Raw genomic sequence first — 9,143 nt, 5'->3', positions numbered from 1 at the left:
ATCTCTGCCGAGCACGACGGGGTGCGCCTTTAATTCTCGCACTCAAGAGCCTCGGGCTGTGGACCTAAAAGTTCAAGGCCAGCTTGGTTTACTTGGTGAGTTCAAGGTTAACCCGGGGTAAAAGGGAAACCGGGTCCCCCCCTCCCCCCAAAGACTTTTCATTGGCTCTCACTTAACCAACCCGATGCGGCCTCCCTCAGACAGCCAATCAGAGAAGGGGGCGGGAACAGTTGCGCGGCCGAGAGCAGTAGCGGCTCGCGAAAAATGTCGCGGCCCGGCGGGGTCCGGGGGTACGCGGCGGCCATGGCCTGCGAGCAGCCCGACAGCCTGGAAGGCTGGGTGCCGCTGCGCGAGGACCTCTTCCGGGAGCCCGAGCGACACCAGCTGCGTTTCCTGGTGGCCTGGAACGCCGCGGAGGGCCAGTTCGCCGTCACCTGTCACGACCGCACGGCGCAGCGGCGACGCGGGCCGCCGGAGGGCGGCGGCGGCGGGGGTTGCAGCTGGGCCGGGCTGCTGTCGGCCGCCGGGTTCCGGGGCGCGCACCGGCAGTTGGCGGCGCTGTGCCCGGCCCTGGAGTGCTGCTTCCCGCCGCTGCCACCCGAGCTGGACGCCGCGGGCGGCGGGGGCTGGAGCCTGGGGCGCGGGCTGTGGGCGCTCGTGTGGCCGCTCGTGTGGCCGGCGCCTGCGGACCCCGGCGACGCGGCGATGCACGAGCTCTGTCACCAGCTGGAGCGCTACCTGGGCCAGGCGGCCGACGGCTGCGGCGGTGCCGCCGTGCGCGATGTGCTCTTCCCGGCCCCTGGCGACCCGAACGACTACGAGGGCCTGCGCGAATTCCGGGAGAGGACGATGCGCGCGCGGTTGGACGGGGCGGCCGCGCGGCTGCGCCAGGTACGCGGCGTTGACCCCGGACGGAGGGCGGGTCCCCGGGACAACGGGCGAACCGGGTGACGGTAGTGCACCTGCGCCTCGGCTGGGAGGGGGAGGCCCGAGACTTTGCAGCGGAGTACTTTCGTGTGTTTGTTTTCTGGGGGCGGGATCTTAGGTACCCCCTGGGTGACCTGAATTCCCCATCTTTGTCTCCCCTTCCCAAATGCTGGGATTAGCCGAGTGCGACTCCGCGCCACGCCCTGCGCGCTCTCTCTCTCTTTTTGTTTGTTTTTTTTAAAACAGGAACTCGTTCATTCTGTGGTCCAGGCTGACTTTGAACTCACGGCAGTCCTCTGCCTCAGCCTCTCAAATCCTGGGGTTACTGACGAGCGCCACCATTAGTGGTTTAGAAAGAAGTTTACTTGCAGATCTGAGCCAGGCTCAGTCCTTCACCTTTTCCCTGATCTTAGCGGAGCAGGATGTTGTAATGGGGAAAACCCAGAGATAGTGAAAGCAAAACCGAAAACAACGCGTTCCCGTAGGAAATAAAAACATAAGCTAAATGCCAATTCCAGGTCCTCTGGGGAAGGTGAGAGGTGGGTAAAAAGCGTCTTAGAGGAGGAATGGCTTTTAAAAGATAGTTTTATTGTTACTCATTAAGCAATAACTATCAAATGGAAAGCCCTTGCAAGTGAGGCTTCATTTGTCAGTTTGGAGTGGCAACCATAGAAAGGCTCTTTTGGTCCAGAAGGAGGTAGTCTGAAACACAACAATTCATTATTTGTGTGGTAAACCTAGACCCTAAAGGAAGGGAGACATTGAGAAGTTCACTGAAAGATTTAAGGAGCGTGTATGTTTTACACAGCAACATTTTCCCAAAGAGAGCCCAGAGTCAGAGCTTCATTCTGTTCACGGGTACTCCCTGGACATTTCCCGTTTCTTTTTCTGGGTTTGTTCTCTGCAAACCTTGACCAGAGCAGCTGGGGGCAGAGAGGGGTTATTTGGTTTACAGGTTGCAGTTCATCCTCACGGAAAGGCTGGCTACTGGCTTGTTTTCTCGGGCTTGCTCAGCTGCCTTTCTGAGTCCAGGACCACCCGCCCAGACCTAGGTCCTTTTCTATCAATTTAGAAATTAGTAAAAATGCCCCACAGATGTACCCACAGCCACTCTGCTGGAGGCAGTTGTTCGCTTGAGGGTCCCTTTTCCCAGGTATGTCAGGTGAGAACCGAAGCTAATTATGACAGCCATTAGTAAGCAATGATTTTGCTGTGTTTTGAGGAACGGGAGGTGTGAGAAGAATTTAGTCACATAGCAAAATATTGGTTGTTGTATATTATCTTAAGATAAATATAGAAGGACCCCTTTAAAGCTAAAACGGCTTTATAAAAGGATTCTGTTAGTGGGGTCTTTGTTTTGTGACAGGGTCTCACATATTATTAGTCCAGGCTGTGCCGGAACTCACTGTGTAGCCCAGGCTACCCTCAGACTGCGGTGACCCTCCTGCTTCAGCCTCTGAAGTGCTGGGATTATAGGCTTTTGCCACCCCACCTAGCTCAGCCGGGATCACTATATGCTGTGTGGCTCACACACCTGCTTTCCGTGATGATCTCACTTTATAATATGAGGAAACTGCGGGAGGTTTTTTTTTAGACAAGCCAGGTTTGGAACCTTAACTGATCATTTTATACCAGTCAATGCTGGAGATTGGGTCTTGGGCATGCGAGGCAAACCCTCTGCCACCGAAGCTGCCTCCTCGGCATTTTTATTTTCAGGCAGAAGCTAAGTTGCCCAGGGCGGCCTTGAACTCTCGGTAGCTCAGGCAGGCTTAGCCTCTTACTCACCCCTCCTGTCACCCTGCACTCCAGCTTTGTAGGCCTTATTCTACTTTTCTGATATCCCATGCTTTTTAGAAGCTTTCAGCTCCAGGATGAACCAGATTCAGCCCCCAAAGTGGTTGTAATTAAGACCTGAGCCACTCACTCTTGACATTCCAAGTAGCTGAGTTATAGGTCCGTTCCACCAGACTCAGCTCAGAATTTCTTAGATTCTTACCCCCTTCCACTTAATCTCTTAACATTTGTATTTCCCCCAAGTTCAAGTTCCTTCCCAGCTATTACAATTCTAACCTAGCTTATACTATTGAGCTGCTCATGGGCATAAATCACCTGTCCATCTGCGTCTTACACATGGGGTTAGAGTCCACGGAAGTGTATATAGTGTTTTTGCTTGTGTGTTTTCTTTGAGACTGGGCCTTGCTTTGTAGCTCAGGCTGACTTGGAAATAGTGATTTAGCCCAGGCAGGCTGGCCTCAAACTCAGTAAAATTCTTGCTTCAGCCTCCCAAGTGTTGGGATTATAGGCTTGAGCCATTATACTGAGTCCTCATATTATTAAAGAGCCCCAAGACAACACTGTTGTATGAATGTGAACATAGTAGTGGTGGTATTCCATGGACAAGCCGTCTTACTTACCCACGCTTGTGTTGCTGGGTTTCTTGGAGAACATTTTCATGTTTATTTAATGTTTAAAATTGATGGTTTAAAGTTGAGAATATTGGGTTTCTTTTATTTATTTGTTTTTTTGTATGATTTTAAATGCCTACTATTATTTACACTTTTGCCTTTTAGGTTCTTCAAGATCACGGAAAAGCCAACACCATGGTAGAGTTAATGAAAGTTTATCAAGAGGAAGATGAAGCATATCAGGAATTAGTTACCATGGCAACCATGTTCTTCCAGTATTTACTGCAGCCATTTAGAGATATGCGGGAAGTTGCGACCTCATGTAAGCTTGATATTTTGGTATGTTCCCTGATACTTTGTCTCTACCTGTCGTGTATTATCCTTCCAGTCACACAAACACACACATGTATAATTTTTATTTATTTAGAGAAAGGGTCTCATGTAGCCTAGGCTGGCCTCAGATTTACCATGTAGCTAAAGCTGGCCTTAAGTGCTTGATCCTCCTGCCTCCACTTCCCAAGTGCTGGGACTATAGGCAGCGTTCTTCAGTGGTAGAACTCGTGCCAATGTTTTCAAGGCCCTGGACATAAAACCACAAGCAACAACAGCAGCAGCCAGGCCTGGTGGCACTGATCTGTAAATCTAGCTGTGCAGGAGGTAGGCTCAGGCCTGCCTGGGCAATGAGAATCAAAGCCAGCTTGGGAAACTTAGTGTCAAAACAAAGAGTGGGCTTGGGACTGTGGCTGTGTGGTGGTCTGTTTGCTGAGCAAGTGCAAGCCTTCTCCCCCAAGAGGGGAGGTCACGGATTGAAAGGAGAGAGATTACTTTGCTCATTTTATCAGTCCCCCGAGGAATCCGCAGATATGGAAGCATCGACATTGTCCCTGCTGATGGGTGGTTTGATGTGATGTGTATTTCCTTTAGCTTATTTTCTCCTGTAAGAACACATGTAGATTTCTTAGAAATGGGCCCTGAACTGTAATTCAGTAATTTAAACTTTAGTCTTTGCTGCCATTCTGACTCCATTAGGGTGACCCCAATTAGAAAATGCATTGTTAATATTGCCTTTTGTCCAACCAGCTAGACCCAGGAGACAGCAGACAGATCCCTGCTCTGCTCCTGCACTGAGCCATCTTCATATATGTGCTTTGGTGACCTCGGCAGGAAGTCGTTCTGTACATGCTGCTCTAACCCACGGACGGGGTTGTTCCCATCACTGTTGGGAAAGTCGTGTGTGTGTGTGTGTGTGTGTGTGTGTGTGTGTGTAGGTGAGAGGACAGTGTGTGTGTGTGTGTGTGTGTGTGTGTGTGTGTGGAGGTGAGAGGACAGTGTGTGTGTGTGTGTGTGTGTGTGTGTGGAGGTGAGAGGACAGTGTGTGTGTGTGTGTGTGTGTGTGTGTGTGTGTAGGTGAGAGGACAGTGTGTGTGTGTGTGTGTGTGGAGGTGAGAGGACAGCTTGTGGAAAATGGGTTTCCTCCTTCCGCCATGTAGGTTCCCGGGATTGAACTCAGGTCATCAGGCTTGGCAGCAAGAGCTTTTACCCCCTTAGCCATCTTGCCAGCAATAATGTTAGGATACTGTTTACCCTCAGAAGAAACCTTGTCCCCACTAGCAGTCATCTCTCACTTTCTCCAGCTTCATGCAGTCCCTAATCTACTTTGTCTCTGTATTTGACTGTTGTGGAAATTTTATTATTTTTGTTTTTTTATCTTTGTGTATATGATGTGTGTGTATGTGCTTGTTTGTGTGTGAGCTGCTGGAGATCTCCTGTCTCCACTGCCTATTCTGGCACAACATTTATATTGTGAACACATTATTGTATCTGGCTTTAGATGGATTCTGGAATCTACTTTAGGTAGGTTCTAGAATCCGAACTCAGGCAAGGCAAGGACTTTTCCCTGTGAGCTATCTCCCCAGTCCACAGAAAAGTCGGGCGTGGTGTAGCACACCTTTAATCCCAGCCCTCAGGAGGAAGAGGCAGGCGGATCTCTGTGAGTTTGAGACCAACCTGGTCTACAGAGTGAGTTCCAAGACAGCCAAAGAAAGATACACAGAGAAACCCTGTCTCAAAAAAAAAAAAAAAAAGTCAGGTCTGTGGAACTATACAACAGATGTGGGTTTGTGACTGCTTTTTCACTTAGCATATTTTAAGAGTTGGCCATAGCCATCGGGACCTCATTTCTTTTTATTGGCAGATAACTGTCATTATAAGAACATACTGCATCTTGCTTACCCAGTCTCCCTTGTCAGACACTTGGGTCATTTACCCTTTTTAGATATTACGATAATGCTGCCATCAACATATGTGTATGCATACCTGTGCTGCCTCCTCCCCTTTTTTGAGTCAGGATCTCTGCTATAGCTCAGGCTGACCTGACACCCACTGTGTAGCTTAGGATGATCTTGAATTCACAGCAGAATTCCTACCTCAGCCTCTTGAGTGTGGGATTATACTTGACTTACATGCTTTGGTTTCTCTTGTGTATGTACTGGGAATTGGACCTGATAATGTTTATCTTTTTTTTTTTTTAATTTAACCTTTTGAAGGCTGCCAGACTGTTTCCCAAATCAAGTGCACCGTCTTAGTGCACCTAAGTGTGGGCACTTGGTATATTTTGTTGTTTCTTTTTGAGATCAGATATTGCTATACAGCCCATATCAGCCTTGATTCATATCAGTTCTCCTGCCTCAGCCTTCCAAATGCTGGGATTACAATGTGTCACCATGCCTGCCTTCAACGCTTGTTCTATTTGTCTTTTTATCCTAGTGGGTGGGAGTGGTATCTTGTAGCACTGACTTGCATTTCTGTAACACTAACCGACACCAGCGTCACTGTCTTCAGCTTTGTAGAAGGAAGCTGGATGCTGGATGCACAGGAACCCCTGGTTCAGGCTGTCAGAACAGCGCACAGGCTTTTGTCCTTGCAGTTCTAGTGGCTGGGAAGTCAAAGGTCAGGTGCTGGCAGACCTGGTGATGGGTACTTGTTTGCTAATGTTCGGCTGTCTTGATGTAAAGAGCAGAGAGAGATTATACCTCTTCCTTTTTATAAGGGCATCAATCCTAATCTTGAGAGCTGTATCCTCATGGCTTATTACCCTCACATTGGGGATTTAAGCTTCAATATATGAACTTCAGGGCCCACAAACATTCAGCCCATAGCTGCAAATGGCACTGCTCTGAATACATAGATGTCAATATCTTTTAGGTGACCGTATTGCATTAAGTACTAAGTATTTAAGGTTCCTAAAAGGAACTACAGCGAAAGCAGCATGAGTTCTGAGTACCAAACAGCAGACATCTCATTCGCAGCCTATGTGCCCTGAAAAGTCCTGGTAACGCACAGTCAGGGTTTCCCCTCCATTCCCAGAGGACAGCTTTTGTCAGTGGAGCCCGCACCGAGCCCACCAGAGCCCACCAGAGCCCACCTACTCAGCAGCCAGCTAAGCAGTAGTCTACACAGCCGCTTCCGATTTCCTAATGGTGGTACATGACTGTTTTGTAGAAGTCCCTGAGTGAGGATGACCTGGGTCCTAAAAGGGTGCTTTCCCTGGAGAAGGAAGCCAATGAATGGACCAGACGGGCTGAAGAAGCAGTGGTTTCTATTCAAGATGTCACTGTGAATTATTTTAAGGAAACAGTAGCAGCATTAACAGGTAATACTAAAACTACTGTACTAAGATATATGTGACGTTTATTTTACTCAGCAAACATTGGCATGCATCATCAGTATCAGGAACCACATTTGCTGGGCACTGGGAATTCAGCAGAAGGATAAGCATGACAATTTCCAGCCTGGTGAACGAAGTCTGTGATATGTTTGTTCAGCACATGGTAAATGGCAGGGGCAGCAAACAACCCTGAAGATGAAAAACAGGGCTCTGAGATCCTGTGAAAGCATTGGGTCTGATTGGGGTGCTCATGACAGGCCTCTGAGAGGTGTACTTGCACCATACCTGAATAGTACATGGGAGTGGAGAGGAATTGGGCATTTACAAGGGCTCTGTGCTTAAGTTAAGAAAACTTGGCAAATAGGAGAAGGAGAACTTAAAGCATAACCATGGGCTGGGTCCCAGAAAGCATGGGGAGCTTTTTATGAGCAAGAATATTGGCCAGCTAGGCGGGGGTCACACTAGACTTAAATAGGAAACCTCATGTCTGTCAATCTTCTTGTTGCTGGGCGGTGGTGGCGCATGCCTTTAATCCCAGCACTCTGGAGGCAGAGGCAGGCGGATCTCTGTGGTTCGAGGCCAGCCTGGTCTACAAAGGGAGTTCCGGGACAGGCTCCAAAGCTACAGAGAAACCCTGTCTCGAAAAACCAAAAAAAAAAAAAAATCTTGTTAAGGCATCATACATACATACATACGCACACACATATATACATACATGTATATATGTCATTTACGATATGTTTTTATGTATAAAATTGTGACCCTTAATATCTTTTAAAACGAATGGTAGAAGTTCCAGTTGTCTTAGTTTACTTCTGTTGCTGTGATAAACACCATAACCAAAAGCAACTTGGGGAGGAAAGGGTTTCTTTCATCTTAAGTTTTTCACCAAGGGAAGCTAAGGCGAGAACCTAGAGGCAGGAACTGAAGCTGAGATCAGGGAGGAATGTTGCTTACTGGCTTTTCATTGCTTGCTCAAATCGCTAGCTTGAATCCTTCCTTTTTCCCTTCCTTCCTTTTTTGGTATCTTTTATTGAAAATAGATTTTCTTCTAACACAATATATCCTGATTAGTTTCCTCTTCCTCTACTCCTCTCAGTTTCTCCTCTTCTCACCTCCTGTTTGAATCCACCCCCTTTGTGTCTCTCATTAAAAAACAGGCTTCTAAGGGTTAGTAATAAAATATAATAAGACAAAACAAAAACTCATACATCAGAATTGAACAAAACAACAAACAGAAGAAAAAGCCCAAGAGAAGGCACAAGAAGTAGAGACCCACTTGTTCATGCACTCAGGAATTTCACAGAAACACTAAAATGGAAATATATGTAAAGGACTTGGCGCAGACCTGTGCAGGCCCTGTGCGTGCTGCTTCAGTCTCTGAGTTCCTATGTGCATCGGTCGCGTTCATCTAGAGGACCTGTCCTTCTGCTGTCCTCCGTGCCCTCTGGCGCTTGTACTCTGTCTCCTCCTTCACGGGGTTCCCTGAGTCCTGAGGGGAGGGGTTTCATGGCGACATCCCTTTTAGGGCCAAGCATTCCAAAGTCTCTCACTCTGTAGTAATGTCTGACTCTGGGTCTCTGTATTTTTTCCATCTGCTTCTCTAATGATGACTGAGCAAGGAACTGATCTATGAGTGTAGCAGAATGTTCTTAGAAGTAATTTTATTACTTTTTTTGTTTTTTTTTTCAAGTCAGAGTTCCCTATGTAGCTCTGGCCTCATTCCATAGTCCACGTCCACCTGTGGCTTCCTCCTGAGTGCTGGGATTAAAGATGTGCACCACCATGCCTGGCTACTTGTTTTTTTTTTTTTTTTTTTTTTTTTTTTAAGAACAGTAGTATTTGGTTTTGTCCTAGGACCTTGGGCTATCTAGTCTTAGGTTTGGTCACCCAAGCAATGTTGGATACGAGTTCCATTGTGGCCCTTAAGTCAAATCAAATACTGGTTGGTTGCTCCTACAAGCTGTGTGCTATCATTACCCTAGCATATCTTGCAGTCAGGACACCATTGTAGATCAAAGGTTTGTGGCTGGGTTGGTGTTTATATCTTTCTTATATGTAGGTGGACCTTTCTGTCCTGCCAGCCAGTTCCCAAATAACCACACAGAGACTTATTATTAATTATAAATGTTCTGCTGATAGTT

General features: G+C 47.5%; 1 protein-coding gene across 1 annotated transcript in view; it reads left to right on the top strand.

Annotated features, from left to right (window-relative positions):
• Nucleotides 1-257: 257 nt before the first annotated feature.
• Whamm (WASP homolog associated with actin, golgi membranes and microtubules) overlaps nt 258-9,143 on the top strand; it is a 28,005-nt gene continuing 19,119 nt past the window's right edge. Inside the window, exons 1-3 of the mRNA XM_041661138.1 lie at nt 258-891; nt 3,498-3,671; nt 6,834-6,984. Coding sequence (XP_041517072.1) covers nt 265-891; nt 3,498-3,671; nt 6,834-6,984 — 952 coding nt within the window. The 5' untranslated portion in view covers nt 258-264. The remainder of the gene's footprint in view (nt 892-3,497; nt 3,672-6,833; nt 6,985-9,143) is intronic.

The sequence above is a fragment of the Microtus oregoni genome, unplaced genomic scaffold, assembly GCF_018167655.1.
Source record: "Microtus oregoni isolate MIOR12 unplaced genomic scaffold, Mior012 000000F_ref0000247, whole genome shotgun sequence".
Taxonomy (NCBI): Eukaryota; Metazoa; Chordata; class Mammalia; order Rodentia; family Cricetidae; genus Microtus; species Microtus oregoni.
The sequence above is the reverse complement of the archived record's forward strand: the minus strand, read 5'-3'. Positions and strand labels throughout refer to the sequence as shown.